The sequence below is a fragment of the Hylobates moloch genome, unplaced genomic scaffold (assembly GCF_009828535.3).
Source record: "Hylobates moloch isolate HMO894 unplaced genomic scaffold, HMol_V3 SCAFFOLD_18, whole genome shotgun sequence".
Taxonomy (NCBI): domain Eukaryota; kingdom Metazoa; phylum Chordata; class Mammalia; order Primates; family Hylobatidae; genus Hylobates; species Hylobates moloch.
The window spans coordinates 7,074,407-7,100,867 of record NW_026652293.1 but is presented as its reverse complement, the minus strand read 5'-3'; the positions used below and the strand labels follow the sequence as shown (position 1 = coordinate 7,100,867).

The following is a 26,461-nucleotide window of genomic DNA, read 5'->3' as shown; positions in this document are numbered from 1 at the left end:
CATCTAGAATGGCGAATCTCTTCCAGAATGGTTTCAATTTACCTTTCCCAAACCCATCAAAGGAATCATTATGGCAGCTATAGCATCACACAATGCATTTCTTAAATAATAAGACTTGAAAGCCAAAATTGCTCCCTGATCCAGGGGCTGCAGAGTAGATGTTAGCAGGCAGGAAAACAACATTCACCTTTTTGTAAATCTCCATCAGAGCTCTTGGGTGACCAGGAGCATTGTCAATGAGCAGTAATATTTTGAAAAACATCTTTTTTCTGAGCAGTAGATCTCAACAGTGGGCTTAAAATATTAAGTAAACCATGCTGTAAAGAGCTGTGTTGTCATCCTGGCTTTATTGTTCCTCTTGATAGAGCACAGGCAGAGTAGAATTAGTATAATTATTAAGGGTCCTAGGATTTTTAGAATGGTAAATGCCCTCGAGGTGGGCAGATCACCAGGTCAAGAGATCAAGACATCCTGACCAACATGGTGAAACCCCATCTCTACTAAAAATACAAAAATTAGCTGGGCATGGTTGCGCGTGCCTGTAGTCCCAGCTACTCGAGAGGCTGAGGCAGGAGAATCACTTGAACCCAGGAGGTGGAGGTTGCAGTGAGCCAAGTTCGCGCTACTGCACTCCAGCCTGGTGACAGAGTCAGACTCCGTCTCAAAAAAAAAAACTTAGAGCCACCAGCTGCCTTAGCCCCTAATAAGACAGTAAGCCTGTCCTTGGAAGCTTGGAAGCTTTGAAGTTAGGCATTGACTTCTTTCTAGCTATGAAAGCCCTAGATGACATTTTCTTCCAATATAAGAATGTTTTATCTACATTGAAAATCCATTCTTTAATGTAGCCACTTTTATCCATGATCTTAGCTAGATCTTCTGGTTAATTTGCTGCAGCTTCTACGTTAGCACTTGCTGTTTCACCTTGTACTTTTACATTAAGAAGATGGCTCTTTTTCCTTAAACCTCATGAACCAACTACGCATAGCTTCCAACTTTTCTTCTGCAGCTTCTTCTAATCCAGAGCAAGGACCTTGAACTGAAGAGAGCGAGGGCCTTACTCTGGATTATGCTTTGACTTAAGGGAGTTTTGTGGTGGATTTGATCTATCCAGACCCCTCAAACTTTCTCCGTATCTGCGATAAGGCTGTTTCACCGACTTATCATCTGTGTATTCAGTGGAGTAGCACTTTTAATTTCCTTCAGAAACTTTTCCTTCACATTTACAGTTTGGCTGTTTGGTACAAAAGCCCTAGCTTTTGGCCTGTCTCAGCTTTCAGCATGCCTTCCTCACTAAGCTTAATCATCTCTAGGTTTTAATTTGAAGTGAGAGATGTGTGAGTCTTCCTTCTCCTTGAACACTTAGAGACCATTGTAGGGTTATTAATTGGCCTAATTTCAATATTGTTACATCTTAAATAATAGAGAGGTCCTAGGAGAAGGAGAGAGATGGAAGAGCAGGCAGTTCGTGGAGCAGTCAGAGCATACACAACATAAATGAAATGTGAAATTACTTGCCTAAACCCTATGGAGGGAAATGAACAATTCCATTTTCCCCTAAAATAATGCTATTAAAGCAATTAGACTTAGTCTAGACAAGACAGAAGATGTATAAGTGAAACATTAGAAGATCCTTAAATGAAGAGTGAATTGTAGTTGTTGGTGAAAAACAAGATTAATTTTATATTTGCTACCATAAAGTTTTTGTGTATCACTTATATCAATAATGTTATCAAAAGCTTACAAAAACAAAAATAGATTCACTTTTTAAAATTTTGTTTTAATTTTAGAGAAAATTGACTATTTAAATTGAGTGAAATTGCATGTGACATATGAACAAAAGTGACAGTTCAATACAATATAAGAAAATCAGAGCAAGGAAAATATTTGCCTGACTTTGAAGGCAAAAATTCATGCACAAATAATCCTCAAACTAATTTCAATAGAACCTATTTTCTGCTCATTATAGAACAAGCCATAATCTCAACTGTAGAGAGATTTGAACAAATTGGTAACTTTGAAATAGTGTAAGAGGTAGCGTATGGTTCTAGATATTGCTTTAAGAGATAAAAATTACAACATAAGTGATAGCAATTTATGGGATGAAATTAAAGCATTTTATATTTTGTGCAAGAAAATAGAATACACAAGACATTGATCAGTTAAGTTCTCTGTCTTATATGGACACAGTTTGTGGTGCCCCAAAACAACTACAGTATTAGCATCAAAGATCACTGATCACAGGACACCACAACAGACTGAATAATCATGAAAACTTTGGAATATTCTGAGAATTACCAAAATGTGACACAGAGACACAAAGTGAGCACATGCTGTTGGAAAAATAGTGTCAATAGACTTGCTCATCGTGGATTGCCACGAACCTTCAATTTATGAAAAAACCCTGCATTATCTACAAAGCACAATAAAGTGAAGTGTAATAAAATGAGGTATGCTTGTACTCTCAACTCCTCCTCCTCGTCTTTTTGTTATACTCACAGGGCAAAACAATTCTGCCTTCTATGTATTGCTCCCCAGGCTGCCAAAAGAATCCTGAGAAAAATGATACAGTCTGGCAGACCATTTCAGTTCATGATCACCTACCTCAACTGGGCTCAACACTGCCTGGGAATCTACGACATTTCTCTAGAGTCATTTGTCTTCCGTATCTCTGCAAACATCATTTCAACCTTTGTTTCTCTCCTTAAACCGCCCTGCATTCTCTCCTTATTCATTCTCTTAAGAGTAAATATAAGTCGTCTGATGAAATTAACCTCAGCTTCCTGCCAACGATTCTTCAAACCAACCTGCTTCTGTACCCACCGTCTCTACTTTCTTCCTGTTATTATTCAGAGGAGGTGCCCTCTTCATTTCAAAGGTAGTTCTTTCCTCTGCCTGCATCCCACCCCGTCCTGCTTTCTGAGTAACCTGACTTCATCAGTTCTCCCATCTCACTCTTCTGTCTTCAACTTCTTCTTCTCCTCTCCTGGCCCAGTCTTGAAACAGTTGTCCACGCTTGTCATCCTATTATTGAGTTGGAGTCTTGCTCTGTCACCCAGGCTGGAGTGCAATGGCATGATCTTGGCTCACTGCAACCTCTGCCTCCCTGGTTCAAGCGATTCTCCCACCTCAGCCTCCCGAGTAGCTGGGATTACAGCTGTGCACCACCATGCCTGACTAAATTTTGTATTTCTAGTAGAGATGGGGTTTCACCATGTTGGCCAGGCTGGTCTTGAACTTCTGGCCTCAGATGATCTGCCTGCCTTGGCCTCCCAAAGTGCTGGGATTGAAGGCGTAAGCCACTGCGCTGGTATTGCAGGCATGAGCCACCCCATTTTTTCACCTCCTGTTTCATGTGCAACCATCCATCTTCCATCCCTACTGCTCTACATCCCTACAGCTCTACATCCTTACAGCTCTTCTTGATAAAGTCAACAGCGCCTTCATGTGTTCCATGCAGTAGGGGCTCTTTTGTCTTGATTTTACTTGACCTTTTGATAGCATTTGATCCAGCTGACCATTCTCTTTCTCGAAATGGTTTCTTTCCTTGTCCTCAGGGATGCCACTCTTTTCTGGTGTTTCTTTTTATCACTCAGGCCACTCTTTAATGAGTTCCTTTGACAGCTTCTCCTGCTCTGGCTTATGAATATCTGGGTTCTTCGGAGCTTGGTTCTGGGCTCTCTTCTCTTCCATTCTGCACTGTTTTCCCTTGGTAATCTTACTCACTCCCATGATTTTACTCACCATCTTTGTATCAATGACCCCCACATAGTGATCTCCAGACTCAATCTTGATGTCCATCTGACCACGTGTATATTTTCACTTAAAGTCTCAGAGGCACCTCCAACTCAGCAGGGCCAGTGTAGACCAGATCACCTTCCCCTTCAAACCTGCTGCTTCTCCACCCAACTGCTCAGACCAGAGATGAGGGTTCATCTTGGCCGTCGCCCACTCTCACCATTCTGACCTAAATAATTGCAGACTATTTGAAACCGTGCGCTTCTCTCAATTCCTGTTTATTACCACCTTAGTCCAGACCACAATTCTTCCCGTCTGGACTGGAGGCAAATGGCTCCTAAATGGTCTCATACAGAAGGTATATATTATGGTCTTTGTTTAATAGCCTTCAATGGCTTCCCTTTGCTCTTAGAGTCTAAATTTTTGACCATGGCCTACCGTCCCTGAATGATCAGACCCATGCCCGCTTCTTCAAGCTCATCTTAAATCTCTCCCCATCACATATAATGTCCCTTACTCTCTGTGACTCATCTTTTAGTTTCTCAAACAGTTTAAGTTTCTTCTTGCCTCAGGGCCTCAGAACATGAGATGGGATGGAGAAGTCAGAGAGCTGTGAAGAGAGCGCAGGGTCCAGCTGGGTCTTGAATTGGTACAGATCTACCTTTGCTCCAGAGATAAACCCCTTCTCCCCCATTCTTTGCTGTTCTTAGTGGTCTTTAAATCTGCAAAATGCTCTGTTTCTTACCACCTCTGTCTTCACTGGGCCAGCTCCTGCTCATCCTTCATGTCCAGTTGAATGTTACCATCTCATTAAAGCATCCCTTAGCCCTGAGTCTAGGTGAGTTGCTTTCTTAATCTTCTAATTAATAGAAATAATCATGATTATAATAACATTATATAGTTAACTTTATAATATCTGTTTCCTCAACTAGCTATTAAATCCATGTAGCTGGAACCAGGATTGGTGGGAGGCTGAGGCAGGAGGATCACTTGCACCTAGGAGTTCAAACCCAGCCTGGGCAACATAGTGAGACCCCCATCTCTATTTAAAAAATTAAAAGAAATCCACAAGGGCAAGGATTATGTCTGTCTTATTCACTGCTTTTTCTTTGACACCCAGCATAGTACCTAGAGCATAATAGGTTCTGAGTGAATAAGTGTGTATCTTGTAAAACCTCTGGCTTGGCTTGCCTCCAAGCCAGAGGTTTGGAGACTCCTTTCCAGAAAAAAAGAAAAAGACGTAATAGATGACTGCCAAATAGAACTCTGATTGGCATGAGGCAAACTGTCTTTCCACACAAAGTGGATGACTCCATCTTTGCAGATTATGGAGAAGCAATCTGCTTCTCTTTTGATTTGGGTGTCATGATCGTCAGACATGAATGTGGAGATTATTATGTAGGGAGATTCAATTAGTTACTTAACGCCACATACTGACCAAAGTTACTAATTCAGCCTTGGTGAAGAGTATATAATAGGGTCAGTTTGTGGAAATAACATCCCACTTCCCTAAGTAATGCAGGAAGACTTCTTTAAATAGGGATAAGATTCTGGGTTGTGTACTGGACTCACAATGAGCTCTGTTATGCAATGGCTTCATGACCTTGGAAAATATTTTTTTCTTGAATAATAGTAAGGGAGAATAGAACAGTTGGCTGAATTCTCATATTTCATATTGCTAGCAGATCAGTAGCAATGATGGAGAAATCATATTTGAGCAAAGTCCAGTGCTGTAATCAAATAAGCTTTCTACATGGTTAATCTAATCTATGCTTAATAGTATGTGTAGCTGTTATTACTCTAAATGGCAGTTAGGCATGTATGTTAAGCTTTTCACTGGATTTATAGAACTCTAGAGGCTGTAATTCATAATGTGTATTTTTTTTACTTCACCAAGCCAAGTATTTCTGAGGTCACCTTCAGGAAATTGAAAGTAGGCACTCAAAAACGGTTGCTTCCTTTTTTCCCCTTCCAAGTGCAGGGACAAACCATTTACTCTTTCCGCCCAGAAATGGTGGGTAGGGAGGCAGAAGGCATTGTAAGGAAAAGCCCAGGTCTATGATTGGTACAAGTGCAAGGCATGTCCAGCTATTTTCCATGGTGTTGGCACCTATTGTTCCATCTGGTTGGATGGGAGCATTTCCCAAATGTCTATGATAGAGCTGCTTTTATTAAGTATTTACTCTGTGCCAGGAGATTTTTATGTATTCATGCCTTTATTTTTTCTGACAACGACACCTTGAAAGAGTAATTATTCTCTCCGTGTTACAGAGGAGAATACCAAGCTAGGGAATGTTTCAAGGTCAGGTAGCTGAGAAGTAAGTGGCAGCCTGGGCTCAGACTCCAGAGGCTGTGCATATCACCCTGTGCTGTAGAGTCAGAGGTATGCTGTGTCACTTTCCTTAGGTCTTTTATGTTCCCCTTGTCCTCTCCAGCCAGGATGCCAAGGAGGCCTCTGGAAGCTAAAGGCTCAATGGCAGCTCAATTCTGCTGGGGGAGGGAGCTGTTGATAATACACAGATAAATGGGAACTGCCTGGAAAATTAGGAGTGCAGATGCTGTAGACACAGGAATGAGTCCTGGAGGAGGAGTCCAGTGGGAATAGGCCTGGTGAGGTGGAGGAGTCAGTGGCTGGAATGAGGGACTACAGGCTTGAACACAATTTAGAGGTCATCTAGTTTAGATGTTTCGAAGCTTTTAATTGAAGGACTGCTGCTATTAAATTTCTCCAGAGACCCTCTATTTTAAAATGTTTTGGCTGCTTAAAAACTTTTTAAAGAAATAATTCCATTTTCTGATTGCCTTAATCAAAGATGTAATAGGTGGGCTGGGCGTGGTGGCTCATACCTGTAATCCTAGCACTTTGGGAGGCTGAGGCAGGTGGATCTCTGGAGGCCAGGAGTTCAAGACCAGCCTGGCCAACATGGTGAAACCCCGTCTCTACTGAAAATACAAAAATTAGCTGGGCACGGTGGCGGCCACCTGTAATCTCAGCTACTCAGGAGGCTGAGGCATAAGAATCGCTCGAACTTGGTAGGCAGAGGTTACAGTGAGCTGAGATTGTGCCACTGCACACTCCAGCCTGAGTGACAGAGCAAGACTCCATGGCAAAAAAAAAAAAAAGAAAGAAAAGAAAAAGATGTAATAGATAACTGCCAAGTAGAACTCTGATTGGCATGGGGCAACCTGTCTTTCCACACAAAGTGGATGACTCCATCCAGACAGGGAGAAGTGCTTTTTAATGAGCTTGTGCAGACTTATGAGAGGAGGTATTGCTAAATGCACAATTTCCATGAGGCTTTTTCAAATTTTGGAAATTGCTCAGACTACCCATCCCCTGCTATAAGTGCTGTCACTCTTGTGGCCCCAGGGGCGATTGGCTCCACTGTAGTGGCTGCAGGGGTGAATGGTTTTCCCCAAGGGAAACCATTGATTCAGACCTATTTTCTTATTTATTTTTGAGGAAACTGAATCCCAGACAAATTAAGTAAGATCTTTGAAGTCACCAAGTGAGTTAGTGCCTAGAAGGGATATTGAATAATGGAACCCATGTGTCACCTGGGACCCACTAGCCCCTCAAGATATGCAATTGACTGGTTCATTCTGTAGCCAGTTCTGTCACTTATGAAAGTTGAAAGATCTTCCCATCATTTCAAATTCTGGGTTTATGTTCTTACTATTCAGTTCCCATTTCCCTGGAGTGTTAGGTCTGGTTTTCCCTAAATCGCCCCAGGACTAAAGCTGGTTCCCGCATTCCACAGTTAAAACTACTCATATAAGTGTTTTGAGGGGAACACATGTCACAGAATGGGAAGTTTTTGCCCCTTTTTTCCCCTCTCTTTCCCTTTCTTTCCTTTCCTTTTCTTTCCTTTCTTTTCTCTCTCTTCTTTCTTTCTTTCCTTTCTTTCTTTTTCTTTTTTCTTTTCTTTTTTTTTTTCTTTTTTTTTAAGTTTCGCTCTTGTTGCCCGGGCTGGAGTGCAATGGCACAACCTTGGCTCACTGCAACCTCCGCCTCACAGGTTCTAGCGATTCTCCTGTCTCAGACTCCTAAGTAGCTGGGACTACAGGCTCGCGCCTATTTTTTTTGTATTTTTAGTAGAGATGGGGTTTCATCATGTTGGCCAGACTGGTCTTGAACTCCTGAACTCAGGTCATCCACCCGCCTTGGCCTCCCAAAGTGCTGGGATTACAGGTGTGAGCCACGGCACCTGGCCTCTTCTTTCTTTTCATCTCTGATCTCTTCCCCTTCCTTCTGCCTTGTGCTTCATTCCCAGGGTGGAAGAATCCATTTGCTTCTTCTCTAATTTCTATCAGTGGCTGCATAGGTAACCACATTCTCATCACAGATTGCAGAGGCTTATCACTGGTTCCACCTTCCTTACCTCCAAAGCCAGGATCACAGACAAACAAAGATTCTCATTCTCCACTGTTTTCCAAACTCAGGTGTAAGGGCACAGAGTAGACATGGAAGGAGGAAATGGTTGCTTTTCTTAGAGAATAAAGGCTTGTTGAAAAAAAATCCCATCAAAACCTCATCTCTGTGCTCCCTATTCAAAACACATATGTACCTTCATACCTGAGACTTCATTTGGCAGTTACAGCAAACCTGGTATATTAGTCAGCTCAGGCTGCCATAGCAAAATACCACAGACTGGGTGGCTTAAACAACAGAAGCTTGTTTTCTCACTGTTCTGGAGGCTGGGAAGTCCAAAATCAAGGTGCTGGCAAGGCAGGTTTCATTCTGAGTCCTCTTCTCTTGGCTTGGAGGTGGCCGTCATCTCACTGTGTGCTCACATGACCTCTTCTTTGAGCACACTTAGGGGTAGTGGGGGGAAGACAGCAAGCTCACTAGTATCTTTCTCATAAGGGCACTGATCTCATCCTGAGGGTCCCACCCTTATGACCTTATCTAACCCTACTCACCTCAAAAAGTTCCCCACTTCAAGTACCATCACATTGGGGGAAAGGGCTTTAAAATATGAATTTTGGTGAGACACAAACATTCAGGCCATAGCACCCGGGAAGACGTTTTGCTAGTATTCCAGATGAGAAACTAAGCCTTAGAGAAATAAATCTATTAGAGTGAGCCTATGAGAGAGGACTGAGGGTGGGAGTGTGCATGATGATGGCCTATCCAGGCACACTGAGGCCCACCCAACTCCTCCCCTTTTCCCTGCCAGCTCAAGAGCACAAAACTGTTTCTTCTAGATTCTTAGAAGGTTGTAATTGTTTTAAAATAGGTGCACAAATTCTTGGACACTCCTCCCTTCAAAAGGCAGAATCTAATTCCTTTTCCCTTGAATGTGGGCTAGACTTACTGGTTCACTTCTAACAAACGGAATATAGCAGCAGTGATGGTGTGAGATTTCTGGAATTAGGTCATAAAATATATTGCAACTTTCTCCTTATTCTCTCTTGCATCGTTGGCTCTGGGGAGGACAGCTGCCATGTTGTGAGGACACTCAAGAAGCCCTATGAAGAGGAACCAAGGCCACCTGCCAACAGCCCTGTGAGTGTGCCATGTTACTCAGGAATCCGCTAGCCCAGTCAGGCCACCAGGTGACTGCAGCCCTGGCTGTCCTTCTGACAAAGCCTCATTAGAAATCCTGAGATGGAATTCCTAGTTGTCACTCCCAGACTCCTGACGTACAGAAGCTGTGATATAACAAATGAGTGTTGTTTTAAGCAGCTAAATTTTGAAGACAGCAATAGATAATTAATACAAAGAAAAGTATTTTATTCTATACTCAGTTCTCCATTCTCCATGTTACCCATGTGGCCAGGCCAGATTGACATTTTTCATGTTCCCAAACAGCCAGTGGGTCAAAGAAGAAATTAAAAGAGAAATTTAAAAACATCTTGAGACAAACAAAAGTGGATTCACAACATACTATAAAACCTGTATCTTAATTTTTCATGATACGAACAGAATTATATTAGAAAAGAAGAATGATGCAGTAATTTACTTGTGAAAATGACTTTAGGAGTGTAGGATAATCATTAAGACCACGGACTGTCTTTTAATAGCTGGATGACCAAAGGTAAATTATATAGCTTCTCTGGGTCTCATTTTCACTACATGAAAAAATGGAGATATTAATAGTGCTTCATAGTTTTACCTGATAATTAATGAGCTAATATATATCAAGTACTTAGCAAAGTAGCCAGCAAATAACTTTAGTCAATATTCATATTGCCATTAACATAAATGTCAGGTATACTGGAACAATTATACACACAAACAGATTATAAATTGGAAGTGCAGAGCCTATGTTTTCTCCCAGGTTAACCTGTGATCAACTCATGATTTAAAGAGCTGGGTCAATACGGTTGTTTAGAAACCCTGACTGTCAAATATGATCTACAGAACGTCAGATTATTAAATCCCAATAAAGCAAATGTAACAGAAAAAAATGACTGAGTATCAGCTTCCTCTTAGAGAAAACAGCAATAATGCCATGTTATTGCTACATAATACATACCAAATGGCTTAAAATAAGTGACTAGCTTAATAAACTGTAGTTGCTTAATAAATTGTAGCTATCATTAACATCTTATCAGCTGTACAGCTTTTCTTCAGGTGAGTTTCTGTTTGTTTCAGATGTCCACTTCGCTCAAATGAAATGCCAGTCTCAAACTAAAGTCAGTATGCATTGCCTGGAAGGCTAATGGCCTAAGCCTTCCAGGCCAGGGGACTTGTGAACCCTGAAAATTTGAGACAGGTCTCAGTTAATTTAGAAAGTTTATTTTGCCAAGGTTGAGGACACATGCTCGTGACACAGCCTTGTGACACAGCCTCAGGAAGTTCTGATGACAGTGCCCAAGGTGGTTGGGACACAGTTTGGTTTTATACATTTTAGGGAGACACGAGACATCAGTCAATATATGTAAGAAGTACATTGGTTCCATCCAGAAAGATGGGGACAACTCAAAGCAGGGAATGGGCTTCCAGGTCACGGGTAGGTAAGAGACAAATGGTTGCATTCTTTCGAGTTTCTGATTCTTTTCCAAAGGAGGCTATCAGATATGCATCTATCTCAGTGAACAGAGGGATGACTTTGAATAGAATGGGAGGCAGGTTTGCCCTGAGTAGTTCCCAGTTTGACTTTTCCCTTTAGCTTAGTGATTTTGAGGCCCCAAGATTTCCCTTTCACAGACTCCGGATGTCTTCTTCAGTTCAGTATGGACAGCCTCAGAGTAGAGAGCTTCAGGCCCCCTTTCCTTATCTTCTGCTAACCTCCATTCTTACTCCTACCCTTTCATCTCAGAATTTTCGCTTTGATGTTTCCCACTTCCTTCCTATGGTTACTTTAACCGAAGTGAGTCAGGTCTTACTGAAAAACTGACCACAGCCTGTCCGCTCCCAGCCTTCCCCAGACCAGGGCTGCCCAGGCAGAGCGTGAGGGGGACTAGTGTTTACTCAGCCCATTTTTTTCCTCCTCTCTCCTCTAAGTCACGGGGCTTTGAGTAGGGCTTCCCCAGCCACCGTGCCCCTCCCAGCAGACCGCAGTCAGAAGCCAATCTCACATTTGTCTGGTGGCTCAGAGAGGGGACAGAAAGAGCAGCAGCTTATGTCCTTGGCTATCCTCTCAAGTGGGCTAATTTGCTTATTTTCAACTCTGTTGGGTCCAGCCCTGTTGCCTCTGATCTCAGCTCAAAGAGGATTTGGTGAGAGTTTTTGGTTGTGATGACCAATAACAACCAACTATATGCACTGCGACCATCTCCTAGTGCCAGAAGCCCTGTCAGCTCATTATCTTAATCCTCAGGATAACCCAGGCAATTCGTATTCACCCTAAAAACTTCCCCTGGCTGGGCGTGGTGGCTTACGCCTGTAATCCCAGCACTTTGGGAGGCTGAGGCGGGCGGATCACTTGAGGTCGGGAGTTCCTAACCAGCCTGGCCAACATGGTGAAACCCCGTCTCTACTAAAAATGCAAAAAATTAGCCGGGCTTGGTGGCATGTGCTTGTAGTCCCAGCTACTTGGGAGGCTGAGGCAGGAGAATCGCTTGAACCTGGGAGGCGGAGGTTGCAGTGAGCCGAGATCATGCCATTGCACTCCAGCCTGGAGACAGGGCGAGACTCCTTCTCGAAAAGCAAAAACAAAAACAAAAACAACCCCCAAAAAACCTTCCCCTGTTTACCTTTCTAATTTTGGTACCTACAGAATCTCCTCCTTAGCCTTGAAAATCAGCATGATCTTTAAGGATGTAGGAGCAAATCTTTAAAGGATTGAGTTGTGGGAAGACCCTGGTGTCTTTGCTATTGGCTTTTGCAGTGAGAATAGCTTTTCTCTGATCAGGTTTGGAGCTTTCCCTCTCTCCTGGGAGGGAGTAGCTGGCTTCCTTTCTCTGAAATGCAGAATTCATTCACCCACTCTCTTTTGTCTTGGGAGCTTTGAGAGAACAATTTTAGTCAGACAAGAGTCAACTGACACCAGAACATGATGTGAATAAGATACATTTATTTATTCAAAATTAAAATCTGCTATGAAGACAGACAAACAATGTAACATTCCCAGAGGAATTGAATAAATTCTAGTTAAAACTGAGTTCTATTAGAACCAAATTTATTTTTATTTTTATTTTTTGAAACAGAGTCTTGCTCTGTCACCCAGGCTGGAGTACAGTGGCATGATATCAGCTCACTGCAACCTCCGCCTCCTGGGTTCAAGCAATTCTCTTGCCTCAGCCTCCCAAGTAGCTGGGATTACAGGTGCGCACCACCACGCCCGGCTAATTTTTGTATTTTTAGTAGAGATGGGGTTTCACCATGTTGACCAGGCTGGTTAGGAACTCCTGACCTCAAGTGATCCACCCGCCTCAGCCTCCCAAAGTGCTGGGATTACAGGCGTGAGCCACTGCGCCCGGCCTAGAACCAAATTTAGGTTGTTATAAATAACAAGCTGGCCACAGCTTTCAAGAATGAAGCGGTTGGGGAATGAGGTTAGGGGAATCCCTCCGAGCCACTGGAAGGTGAATTAATCATCAAAGGGGCTCCTTGGTTTCTCTTCCTAAGAGTATTTGTAGCAGTTAGGAAGCCCCAAGCCCAGAGACAAGATAAATTAGAGGGAGGTCAGAGAAAACAGCTCAACAGCTAGAAAGCGTGGTCAGGCTTGGAACGGAAGCTTCTGTTGGCTCCCCAAAGAACATTTTTTCTTCTCCCTTATATAACTTATAATTTATCTTAAAACACTCCAATACCACAGTGTGTCACCCTGTGGAAACAGCTTAAAAACAGGTGAAAATAATAAATATTGAAAAAAAATTATAATATTGGGCTTCTTTCTAAATCGTTCACAGAGAAGCTCAGTAAATAAATAGAAATGGGGGTTGAGGTATCAGAGGTAATAAATATTCTATGAGAGAGGTACAATAAGGTTTCCCAAGGGGCTGGGTCAGCTATCCCAGAACCCCAGATCTGATTTTGGAGACCTCTAATTTATGTCCTAGAGTCTATCGAGTCGCCACCCTGATGTCTCAGTTTTGTATCTTCATTGTCATGTAGGCTTCTATGTAGTTGATGAAGATATCAAACTCACTCATGGCTTTGTAGATGCCTTTCTCTTGGAGCTGTGCGGAGAGATAAGAAACATTCAGTTAAAATCCCTTCTGGGGACTAAATAGGCTCCCCTCCTCCATGCTCATGGATGGGCATGACCTTGAGTGCACAGGCTGCTTGTTCTCCCTCACGCTGGGAAGTAAACCAGAGGATGGGCCTAGCTGCCTTGGGAAAGGCTGTGCATTGGCCTTCATCTCCTCCAGGCCTCCCCCTAGCAAGGGGAGCATTCATTTTGCAAAGCACTGTCTTCAAAATGATGCCTTTTCAACAATTTTAAAGGTCACGTATTCACATGATGATTATGCAGAGTTTGATGAAAAGACATTAGAGGAAGCACTTTGAAAGCAAGATGGTGAGAGGAGAGGAGGGAGTCTTTTAAATGTCTGTGTTCTCCCACCAACACACTGAGCAGGCCCTGCCCTGCCGCCCTGACCTACTATGAGAAATTCACACCCCCGATGTTGGCACTCTGTGCAGTGTCTGTCCCCAGCCCACGAGGAGGACATAGGCGGCATGGTTTCTGGGAAATCAGACTGAAGAAGTTCATGCACAGTTGGAAGTGTGAAACCCCATTTCGTTTGGGAGCTGACATTCTCAGGCACCTTGGCAGGTGCGAAGGGCAGATGGAAAGTGAGCTTGAACCAACTCCAGGTAAGTGAGAATCCAGCTTCCTGCTCATTCTGAGTTCTGGGGAGTCTGGGCTGAACCCCCAGGTGTATTTGTATGTGCACATTTATGTGCCAGCTTCCTGCACGTGTGGGTTCAGCCTAGATTCCCAACAAGCTACTTTCTGTACTTTCTGTTTCCTTTGTCACTCTCCCCAGCACACAGCTCATTGTGTTCACAGGCTGGCCGGCCAGCCTAACCCGCAAGCCTGCAAAGGCAGCAAGCAGTCATTTAGAAACCCCCAAAGACACTTAACAGAAAACAAATACAATCAAGGCGGGAGCTCCTCACTGGCTGAGCAGGTCATACCATCTGTCAGGTTCCCACACTCTCTCCAATGAAGGATGGGGCCTATTGAGTCCCCACCACCTTCCACGCTTTGGGGTTGGGGAGTGGGCATGGGCTGTGCTCTGCAGACCCTCTCTGCCACCATCCAAGCTCACCTTATTAAAGGCATTCTTCACCTGCTCCACGGCCTTGCTCTTGTTTTCACAGGGAAGAAATCGATGCTGTGGAAGAAAAGAGAAAGTGTTGATGATCCTGGCTCCCAGCTCCATGTCCATCACACTTGGGGGACAAGCTGGTGGCATCATGAGGAGGCCAGATTTATCCAAATGCCTCACCTCACAGCTCCCAGAGAGAGCTGAGCCCTGCTTCCATGGCCCTGGGAGTTAAATGTATTTCTCCAGGACTCACTCCAAGATGTTTGCAAGGCTTGGATGACAACCCAGGCCTTGGGATTCCTTCCTCCCCCAGAACTCTACAGTATCTCCTGCAGTGCTGAGCGAGGCATTCTTCAGCCTGTCCTTTTCTGCCTCTCTATCCTGTCCCTCCCCATCAGTCACAGCCACTGAGGACCACCTCTAAGCATCTGAGGAGGGAAGCCACTGGGACCAAACCCTTCACATAGCCCTGTCCTACAAATAGACACCAACTGATTTTCCAATATTGGTGACAGAACAAGGGGAACCATTAGCAGTGACGGCATCATTTCAGTTGGAGAAATAAATTACCTGGAGGAATTACTCATAGACACTAGTCTGGGGATGAATAGCCCCCTTATCCCTTCTAAAATGCCAGGGAAAATCCTGTCAGTCAATTGGGCCCTTCTTAGAGCTTTGCTTTCAAAACGTTAAGATTAATAGAGGTGAATGATGTTTCCTCTGCTTGGGAACCTTAGCGCCCAGCCCAGGGTCTAGTTACAAAGAGGCAGTGGAGCCTGACTGAAGCTCTGGGCTCCTTTCATGAAGAGAGAGGGGAGTAGTTAATAACCCACAAATGACTCACAAATAACAGGAAAGCTGTTTGCAAATTTCACATGTAAATGCCTAGCAGCCACCCCCAACGCCTGCTCAAAGAGAAATGAGCAAGAGATCTGACTCCAGGAGTCTTTCCTCATTTACAGCTAGCTCTGCCAGTCTGTGTCTTTGCTATGTCTCTGGATGTGAGTGTCCCTGCTGGTCTGTAGGAGATGGTATTTTGGAGGCAGCTGCAAGGGAAAGAACTGATCTGCTACTTACACAGCGCCGTAGCCTCAGCCTGAGGGCCTTCAGCTTCTCCCCCAGGGAGTTCACATGCTCCTTGATGTCTGGGTCTTGGTTCTCAGCTTGGGGCATCACCTCCTCCAGGTAAAACTGGATCATCTCAGACAAGGCTTGGCAACCCAGGTAACCCTAAGGGCAGGAGCCGAAGGTGAGTGAGAGATTGGTGGAGGTGGCTGGGAGGAGGGGCTGCTGCAACTAGCTTGAGAGGACAGCTTGGTTCCAGCGATCCTCCTTCACCAGAAGCCTCCCCCAAAGGACTGAGCCCTTTGTAAACCCTCTGGCTGCTGGATGTGCTGAGTTAACATCTTCCCACTTCTCCTTTTCGAAGCGAAGGAAACAGACCCAATTCCCTGCAATCAGGAAGCAGAGCCTCCCTTCCCTTAATCATGCTGCACACTCCCCCAGCACCCTGCCTCTGCTCTCACCTTAAAGTCCTCCAGCAAGGACTCCTTCAACAACATGTTGTCCAGCTGATCCTTCATTTGCTGCAGGAAGAACAAAAGGAGAATGAACTTGAGGTTTGGGGAAATAACTGAAATGTGGTTTTTTGATGCCCTTTAATTTAGAGATTTTTTTTTTAATCAAATTGGCTCTGGCCCAAAAAATCAAAAGGGGAGTTTTAAAAACAGAGGATTCAACAGTGATGGGACCATCACTTAAATCAGGTCCTCCTCCTCAGAGTCAAGTTATTTAAAAAATCTGGCCGATTTTGAAGCGAAAGCAGAAGCTTGACTCAGTCCTGGTCTTCTTTCTGCGGAGCTACATTCGGCTTTAAGGGACACCTATGTCAACTCTTCAGTGCCTTGAGGCCCCTCTCATGTCCTGTTCTCTGCTTTTCTTTCTCCCCACTGTAGACATCCAGTTTAGCTTGGAAAGATCCCAGGGATTAAGAAGCTCCTTCTAATGCAGGTTTCCCTCATGTAGAGTGCTTCCCCAAACCACTGGTCTTTCAGGTCTGGAAAGGCTCTAAGCAGAGGCAAATTAAGTTTCCCTGCTACAAGGCATGGGGAGCATCTTCACCTCGAATCAGACCTTTCTTTACTTCTCCTAGCCAATAAAGTCTAGAGCTCCAGCAGGATCTTATAAGTTTCTCAGCATTTACTTTATAAGGCAGCTTTTCCTGCACATTTACTGTATCATCTGGCTTAGCTTAACTCAACAAACCCATGGCTTGATCTAGGATTCTGTTAAGAATTTAAGTTTGGAGGAATAGGTGTTGGGGATGGAGGTGGAGGCACAGGAGGAGGGTTCTTATAGCTCCAGGAGAATGCCTAGTTCAGGCAGTCCCAGGAAGAGAGAAAGGACAGGAAGGAATAATACTCACAAAGAAAGTCTTCACTCTGCTGAAGGCATCTCGGAGCTCTCGAAGCATGTTAGGCAGGCTGCCTGGGAAGTGGGTGCAGCTGTTCTCAGACTGGGTGGCCTGGCCTGGGCTGGCCCTCACTCCAGTCAGGAGGACCAGGCAACAGAGCAGTGCTGAGCTGTGCATGCCTTCTTCTGCAAGTCTGTCTTGTGGTTTGGTTTTGCAAGAGCAAACCCCTGATGTGTAGACCTTCACCTCTCTGTCCCCCTTTTATATTGTAAGCTCAGGGAGGCCTCTTCATTCATTAAAAAAGCCACAATCAAGGTTTCCCGGCACAGGATTTTTTCTGCTTAGAGCTCCTCCTTTTCTAACCTCTCTAATAAACTTAGTTTTCAATTTTTGCATAGTAAGCAAAAATGATTGGTTGAACATGAACTTTTGCATTAAGCTATTTTTAGGATGGGCTACCTCTCTTAGAATAATTTTTTAGCTTCCCAATTTAAAAAAGTTGATTTCCTGGGGAGAACAGCTGTTCTGTGCGCAGAGGCCCACAGTTGTGGGTTCCCATTCGCGTGTTCCTAGGTCACAGTGACGTGGACAAATTGTCCATTCCAGAATACAATGGGATTGAGAAATAATTGGGTCCCCCCAACCTGGGATGAATACCCAAGACTTCTCCTTGCTAACTTAGGCAGTCATCTTAGGTCTCTGGGCCTTATTTTGCCCAAGTAAAAATGAGGAGTTGGGCTAAATATCCTCAAAGTTCCCAAGCAGCCCTTCCGTTTTACTTTCCAGAGACTGGCTTCCTACAGGACAGGCAGGGTCACAGGATGTGTTCCAGGCTCCTTTACCCCGAATTTATTTGGATTCTCAGGCGCATGTTTCCACCTCTTCAGCTGTCCCCCACCCCAACTGTGCTTGGGGGAAGTGGGTAAGAGTAGTCTGCACTTGCTGAAAGCTTCTTATATGCTTGTCAGGTAGTGCTCACCATGACCCCTACCGTCTCTATTTTACAGTGTGCAAACTGAGGCACAGAGATGTTATATCACCTGTACAAGGGTACACCAGTGCCAGCTGAGAATTTGGTTCCCTCACCCTATTGTACACCATCTCCAGCACATATAATGAAACCTTGGATTAAATTGGCCTTAGAGTTTCTTTTAGTTGTAAGCTTCTGTGGCTGGAGTCTAAAGTTTAAAAGATGGGGAGGAAGCAGTTGAAATAACAAGGAAAAGAAGTCAGGATTCCTTGGAGGCTGGATAGGAGGTCCCTTACTTTCTTCTTACCTATCCCTACTTCCCCTTCCCAAAGAAGCCTTAGTAGTGTTGTCTTGGATTTGTGTGTGTGTGTGTGTGTGTGTGTGTGTGTACAAGGTAAGGGGAGCCAGTTGGGTTGCGGCGAGGAGTGTTGCTCTACCTGGGGAAGGACCAGGGCAGTGACATCAGGACTTTTTCAGATATTTGGAAAGTCTCTGGGGATCCTTTGATTGAGCCTTCACCTTCCCCTTCCACAGGGGCTTCACCTGCCATTCCAGTTTAGACGGTAACTGGGAGGAATGCTGGCCTAGGTGCAGGAGGCCTGGGCTCTGCCTTGGCCCTGTTACTCTATACTCAGGGCAAATCACTCATCCTCCCTGTGTCTGTTTTTCATCTGTCCCAACAGGGCAATAGCACCTGTCCTCCTGCCTGCCAGGGAGCACCGATCTTAAGTAGCCATGGACCCAGATGGAGGGCATTCCCAGTGTTCTGCTAGTTCTTCACCTTTCTGCATCAGCAATGGGACATCTCCAATGGCAGCAGGTTCTGAGCTTGCTGCACTGGAGAAGGTCACTCACTGCAAGGGGTACAAACACCTTGGGGCCCAGCCAGCGTGGAGTGAGTGGGAGGGAGGGATGAGAGGGCCCAGGCCCACCCTGTGGATGTCCCTGCTGTGTGACCTATGGATCAGGGTCAAGGGACTGTGGTGTCTCTTCCCAACTCTTCAGGGAGTGTCAATGTAGAAACCTAAGAATCAGGAAGTGAGAAAGAGCCTGCTAGAAACTAGTATGGAGCTAACTCAGAACTTACTGGTCCTGCCAGACTTACACTGGCTTAAGGGTTCTGTCTGAGTTCTGCTGCCAGGAAGAAGACAGAAGGGGACCAGGACCTGGGTTTCCCCTGCTTGCACCTTTCTCCTTCCCCCTCGGCTCCTGGGTTTTCTGGGCTGTGTCTGTGTTAGCCTGCAGGGCTAACCCCTTCTCAGAGCTGGGTGTTCCAGAAGTGGACTCAGCATGGACACCAGGCACGCCAGGGGTTCTGAACTCTGGGTGAGGCTGTGAACCCCTCTTTCCTTTGTTTCCCATCATGCCCTGTGCTTACCTGACTCGGAAACCTACAACCCTACATGGTTGTCATTCACATACACACCATGCCTTGCCCAATCAGCTGTGAGCTCCCTGAAACAGGACATTGTTTTATTAATCTTTGCATACTTGGTACCTAGCACCGAGTCTGGCCTGTGGAAGGCATCAGCTATACTTGGTATGGGCATAGAAGAGTGCCCTGTGAGCCTGGAGGGTGCGAGGCTAAGGAGGTGGTCTGGGCACAGGTTAGCACTCAGAAGGAGAGGGAGAGCGACTCAGGGAGGCAGGCAGCCTCCCCTCAATTTTCTTATTATTTGAGATGTGTGTGTTATACACACATACAAAATGTCAGGGAGAAGGGAGGTGTGTAAAAGCCATTTGTACCTTTCTTTCATTTATAATCTATTAAATAGGGTTGAGATTAGGATCTGATTTCTTTCTTTCTTTTTTTTTTTTTTGATATGGAGTCTCACTCTGTTGCCCAGGCTGGAGTGCAGTGGCATGATCTCAGCTCACTGCAAGCTCTGCCTTCCAAGTTCAAGCCATTCTCCTGCCTGAGCCTCCCGAGTAGCTGGGACTACAGGTGCCCGCCACCACACCCGGCTAATTTTTTTTTTTTATTTTTATTTTTAGTAGAGACGGGGTTTCACCGTGTTAACCAGGATGGTCTCGATCTCCTGACCTCGTGATCTGCCCGTCTCGGCCTCCCAAAGTGCTGGGATTACAGGTGTGAACCACCGTGCCCGGCCCGGATCTGACTTCTTTATTTGTTCTGAAATGTGTAGCTAATTATCTCAAGCCATTTGCTGAAGAGTTGATTCTTTCCCCATTGATTTGAAATTATTGTCCACTCTCATTTCAAAATTTCAGAATTTAAGTGGTTGGAGAGAACCATAGGCAAGTTTCCTGATGCAAGTCCTCATTTAGCATATGGAGATAACAGCTTCTCCATCAATATGTCTCATAGTATTGCTGTCAAGAGATAGACACGAACATTTAAATAAAGACCCTGTGCCCTTATATTGACAAAGCAACAAGAACAACAAACAGCACTCCTATTTCTCAAGTTTTTAAAGATAGCTGTTCATCTGAAAAGTCACTGGGGTCTACAGGGAAAAGTCCCAAGCACATAGGTCATGTCTGAGACATGAGTGCCAACACTCACATGTGAGGAGATTTGGGTTTGGATTTTGGTACAAGGCAAGAGCCCATGCAGAGAGGGAAGTGAGAAGGCAGGCACCTAAGGATGGATGGAATGTCAGCCTGGGCACAATTTAGTCCTGTGAATTTCAAGAGGACACAAATGCCACTCTCACACTGCGAGCTTCTTGAGGCCAAAAGGCCTGAGTCCAGTTTGCCCTCAAGCCCAGATGCACAGTAGGCGTCTAATCAATGCTTATTACAATGATTTTAAATGATTTTTTCCAGTGGGGGACATACTGGGAAATCAGAAGGTTGTGGGAAGGGGAATCTTCTCTTCTTCCATCCCTGTTCCAAAATATTCTCTCATTTCTGTATTTAGCTGCAAATGAAGGAAAACCTGAGTAAGCATGGCTTTTAAAAAAGGGGATTTTATTTTATTTTCTGTCTCACTCATCAAGAAGCCCAAAGCAGGCACTCAGATGTCATCCAGGACCCGTTTTTTCTGCATTCTTGTTCTCCTAACCTTTGTTGCAAGGAGATAGGAGAGATAGGAGGTGGTAAAGTCCAAAGGTTTAAAGGCACACCAACTAAGGAGACCTTAATAATCTTTTTAGGAAGCTCCGCCCAGTAAGTTTCACCACTTTAGCTGCAGAGGAATCTGGGCAGGCAAGAACTGCTGGGGTGCGTGTGTGTGCGTGTGTGTGTGCGTGTGTGTGTGTGTGTGTGTGGTGTGTGTGTGCTTATGCAAATAGATTTTGGAGGGTGCTCTCTACAGTTCACAAGATCTTATAAAGAATCTGCCTCCCATTAGAGCAGTCATCGGCCAACCTCCCCAACAGCACTTGGGTTTTCCTGTTGAGAGCGGGGACTGAGAGACAGGACTAGCTGGATTTCCTAGGCCGACTAAGAATCCCTAAGCCTAGCTGGGAAGGTGACCACATTCACCTTTAAACACGGGGCTTGCAACTTAGCTCACACCCGACCCATCAGGTAGTAAAGAGAGCTCACTAAAATGCTAATTAGGCAAAAACAGGAGGTAAAGAAATAGCCAATCATCTATCGCCTGAGAGCACAGCTGGAGGGACAATGATCGGGACATAAACCCGGGCATTTGAGCCGGCAATGGCTACCCTCTTCTGGTCCCTTCCCTTTGTATGGGAGCTCTGTTTTCACTCTATTAAATCTTGCAACTACAAAAAAAAAATAAATAAAAGAATCTGCCTCCCTTGCCGGACACGGTGGCTCACGCCTGTAATGCCAACACTTTGGGAGGCCGAGGTGGGCGGATCATGAGGTCAGGAGATGGAGACCATCTTGGCTAACATGGTGAAACCCCGTCTCTACTAAAAATAGAAAAAATTAGCCAGGCGTGGTGGCAGCTGCCTGCAGTCCCAGCTACTCGGGAGGCTGAGGCAGGAGAATGGCTTGAACCTGGGAGGCGGAGCTTGCAGTGAGCTGAGATCGCACCACTGCACTCCAGCCTGGGAGACAGAGTGAGACTCTGTCTCAAAAAAAAAAAAAAAGAATCTGCCTCCCAGGTACTTTCATGCTAAGCAAAATGACAGCCTTCTTGGTGTCGTTACCCCATGCCTTACTGCAATACTGCAGCTCAAACCCAAGAGTGGGGAGCAGGCTAGGAGCCCTGTGAGGGTGGCTATGGAGGTTGATGATGCAGGCAGAGAAGGTGAGACTGTGCCCATCTTGGGGATGGGTGACAACTGTCCTGATGAAGAAGCCCCTCCTGGATTGACTCCTATTTGCCATTAGTAGTTATTTTTTAAGGCTGATAACGGGAGTTTCATTTCTTCTTATCTGGGACATTTAGTGTGTAAAATAGCTTTGCCAGCTTGAAATTTCTAGTATTTCCTTGAATAACCTTCCTCAGGTCCTAGGACAGAGGCTTCCTCGGAAGCTGTGCTGCAACAGACCCCATGTGTATCACACACCCAAAGTGTGGCCAGTTTGGGGTGCAAGGGGACAGGAGTCTGTGAGCACTGGGCTCTCCTGACATTGGCTTTGATAGTTTCTGGGGTACTTCAGAATAAAGGCCTGGTGGGCCAGAAGTTTAGGAGGAGCCCGGGCTGGGACTGGCCCTTAGGTGGAATGGAACAAGGGTTATGCAAACCGGATTAAGTGCCCTTCTGAGGATCATGGCCGGCAGACACTGCAAACCACAGATGAGCGGAAGGGCTGATCTTTGGGCAGCCGATGTGGAATTCCCCTTTGTGCAACTGTGGCACCAAATCAGGCAATTTGGATTTTCCTTAGGGGATGGACACTGTGCTCTGTAACTTCTCGTACGAGAAATTTGGCTTATCAGGGACCAGGACACCAGGTGTTGGAGCCTTGGCCACCCAGAGGACCATAGCTGTTTCTGCTCTGTCTGCATGACTACCTAGGAAAACTAGTGGGCTCCTGAGTGTGGGGCATAAATGGATTCTTTTAGCTCCAGGACTGTCCCTCTGGTGGGCTTTAGTTTGCTCCAGTCTCCACTGGATGGCTGGCACCTCCAACCCTACATATCCAAGCGGGCTGGGTTTGTAGATAAGTGGCTTCTGCAGTCACACAGGGTCCCATGACTAAAAAAGTCCTCCCCTTGCTCTGCTATCAGCATCTTGAAATTCTCAATAACTGTTGAGCAGGGGGTTCCATATTTTTATTTTGTACTGTCTTCCCCTGCCAATTTGTGTAGTTGATTCTATATCTGAGAGTAAAATCATTTCTCTCTGGTTTCACCTTCATCCAGTGCACCCTCGCTCAGTAAATGGAACTATCAATTAATTCTAGAAATGATTTGTTTGTCCCTCCCTCTTCCTTACCAATCTATGTTCAATCTATCACCAGAACCTCCAGATTTTTCTTCATAAACATTTCTCTAATCTACTGATTTGTCTCCATTTCCATCATCACCAGCAATGACTGTCTGGTTCAAGCTACTATCTGTTGGTAGAAGAGCTGAGGCAGGACTGGCTTGTCTGTCATAATATAAAAGAGTCTTGGGAGATGTCCGGGGCCCAGGGTCTAAAACCGCTCGTGGCCTTTGGAACACCAAGCTCTGTGCCACAGGGTAGAAGGCTGCTCTGCTGCACCACAAATCTAAGCCTAGGGCATAAAATCCCTCATGGCTTGGATGGAATGTGCACAGACTTGTTGGCTGCTCTCCCAGGCTCGTAAACATGCTCTCCATTATCTTGAGCAGCAAAGCATATTCTATATGTGTCAAAGAAAATGCTAAACCGTCACAGCTATGCTTGATGCACCACTACCTTTCTACCCCCACGTCCTCACGCCCTCACCTGTTTACTCCCACGTCCTCACCACCTGCTTCTTTGTTTGATCACCAATAAACGGTGTGGGCTCCCAGAGCTCAGGGCCTTTGCAGCCTCCATACCAGTGTTGGCCCCCTGGACCCACTTTATGCACCCTTAAGTTGTCTTTTCTCATTCCTTTGACTCTGCTGGACTTTGTAGCCCCCATGGCCTGGTGTTGGGTCTGATCACTTATCTCTCCTGGACTCCAAAATAAATGCCAAATTGTTATTCTAATATCCATTCTCTAGACCGTTCTCCATGTTGTAGCAAGAGTAATTATTTCCAAGCACCAATCTGATCATGACTCTGTTCCTACTTGAACTCTTCCATGGCTTCCCACTTTCCCTCTCTTGGTCAAATAAGGACTCATATTCTTAATGTTTTCTATAACTTCGTTTATCATCTGATGCTGCCTATCTCTTCTGCTTCAACTTGCGGCACTCTCCACTTTCTACTTCCCTCTGCACTCCAGCCTCATTGACTTTCTTCTTCTTTTTTTTCAAATGATCCACATGCTCTTTCTCTCTCTCTCTCTTTTTTTAAAGAGACAGGGTCTTGCTATGTTGCCCAGGCTGTTTTTGAACTCCTAGGCTCAAGTGATCCTCTTGCCTCAGCCTCCAAGTGGCTGGGCTTACATGCACCAGCCACTATGCCCAGTGATTTATCCCCTCTCTCTCCTATCACAGGGCCTTTGCACATTTAGTTCTTCCTTCCTGCTCTCCTCCTGTCTTTGTCCTTCAGCTCTCAGCTCAGATGTTCCTTCCTCAAATGAGTTCATCATTCCCCAGTCTAGGTCAGGCCCCCTGGGTGTATCTTGTCAGAGCAGCTTGCTCCCACCCCTCTATAGTATTTATGTCAGTTTGTAATTAGACATGTGGCTATGTGATCATTTGATTGACCTCTGTCTCTCCTGTTAGACTGTGACCACCCTGAGGGCAGGGCCTGTATCTGTTTTTGATGAGTGTTGTTTGCTCAGTACTCAGCATGGTTCTGGGCACATTCAAGGTTCTCACTAAATATTTGTTGGCTGACTGGGCGGCTGAGCATGTGCTTCCTAAACTTTTTGTAGTGCTACATGGCTATATGTCTGTTGCTCTTCCATCTCTTATAAAGTAGAAGTAGAGAATGGATTCATGTGAAGAAACCACTATCCTTACAAACTATATGCCTATACACATTATAGCTTTTCCAGTTTTTAAAATAATTGATCTGATTACTAATTAGTGCTCTTCTAAGCAGATGTTAACTCCTCCATGGCTGCTGGAATGTTAAAATTCTATAGGACGTCAGAAGAAGAGGGGGTCTGAGACATTGTCAAATTCATGTGTCTTATTTTACAAATGGGCAAACAGAGGCCTAGAGAAGAAGACTTTCCCAGGTCCTAGAGGCAGTTAATGGCAAAGGTAGAATCTGAATGCAATTCTTTTTAAAATCAGTACCTAATTCCTTAACTCACATAAGTATCAAATCACTCTGGGTTCTCTGGGCCTGCAGCAACAATTAGGGGCAGCAGTTTAAGATGTGTGCCGTGTGTGAAGTTGTGGTGGTAAGAAGTTGAAAGTCTGTGACAATAAGTTTCCATCCATTAAACAGTTATGAATCTATTTTATACTCCTTGGGTACCTTAAGTTTAGGAATTGGGGATGATACTGAGGGTGGCTTAGATATTTTTGTCTTAGGGGAAGATTTCGAGCCTTGGAGTATTTTCAGACAGAATGGCGTTTCTGTTTTGTCTCTGATCCATGAGTGTCACAGTGTTAAAAAGCATAGTTTGGCCCGCCTTCCCACTGCAGTACCCCTGCAGGAGCAATACCTTCCAGAAACCTTACAAAAGAGAGGAGAGGAGCCAGGTGCGGTGGCTTACGCCTGTAATCCCAGCACTTTGGGGGGCCGAGACGGGCAGATCACTAGGTCAGTAGTTCAAGACCAGCCTGGCCAACATGGTGAACCCCTGTCTCTACTAAAAACACAAAAATTAGCTGGGCGTGGTGAGGCTGAGGCAGGAGAATCGCTTGAACCCGGGAGGCTGAGGCTACAGTGAGCAGAGATCACACCACTGTGCTCCAGCCTGGGCAACAGAGTGAGACTCTGTCTCAAAAAAAAAAAAAAAAGAAAAAAGAGAGAGAGGAGAAAGTTGAGCACTTCCCATCATCTTGCCCATTCTGGTCTTTACCTGTAAAATGTGCCACTGACTCTCAATCCTCCCCATACTCTGTGTGTTTTGTGCATTTTGGATGCACAGCTGCATCACACGTGAAGAAGCAGGTGCTTCCTCCCATCCTGAATTCATGCTACTTCCACTATGACTGTCATTTACATGTGCCCCTCTTAGCTCATAGACTAAGGAAGAAGGGAAAGGGAGTGGGTGTGAGCAACTGCGTCCAGCCTTGCCTTTGGTTCCCTAAGTCAGGTGTTGGCGAACTATCTGGATCCAGGACCCCTTTACATTCTTCAAAGTTATTGAGGACCCCCAAAGAGCTTTCACTTATGTGGGTTATATATACATATATATATATTTATATATACATATATATGTAAACATCATATTAGAAAGTAAAACTGAGAAATTTTAAAAAATACCTCCTATGACATCATTTTAAAGTCATAAACAATAATAAACCCTTACATGTTAACACGGCATTTTTAAATGAGATGTAACTATTTTCCAAACCAAAATACATTTAGTGAGAAGACTGGCATTGTTTTGCATTTTTTTCCAAGCCTTTTTAACTCTCTGGCTTGATAGAAGCAGGATCCTCACAACTGCTCCTCCTACATGCAGTCTGTTGTAATATGCTGTTTTAGTTGGAGCATAAGAACTTTCCCTTGGAAAAGGGAAGACCTCTCAGGGTTTCT

At 44.9% G+C, this 26,461-nt stretch overlaps 1 protein-coding gene and 1 long non-coding RNA gene across 2 annotated transcripts in view; one reads left to right on the top strand and one right to left on the bottom strand.

Moving 5' to 3' along the window:
- Nucleotides 1-11,981: 11,981 nt before the first annotated feature.
- IL10 (interleukin 10) lies at nt 11,982-17,143 on the bottom strand. The gene is made up of 5 exons (XM_032137011.2): nt 16,832-17,143; nt 15,933-15,992; nt 15,484-15,636; nt 14,407-14,472; nt 11,982-13,308 (listed from the first exon to the last, which is right to left on the bottom strand). Exons 1-5 carry the CDS (start codon nt 16,994-16,996, stop codon nt 13,216-13,218), a joined length of 537 nt encoding a protein of 178 aa, XP_031992902.1. The 5' UTR covers nt 16,997-17,143; the 3' UTR covers nt 11,982-13,215.
- Nucleotides 15,590-26,461, top strand: part of LOC131381845 (uncharacterized) — a 35,275-nt gene continuing 24,403 nt past the window's right edge. The window contains exon 1 of the long non-coding RNA XR_009210834.1: nt 15,590-15,655. This is a non-coding gene — a long non-coding RNA (uncharacterized LOC131381845). The remainder of the gene's footprint in view (nt 15,656-26,461) is intronic.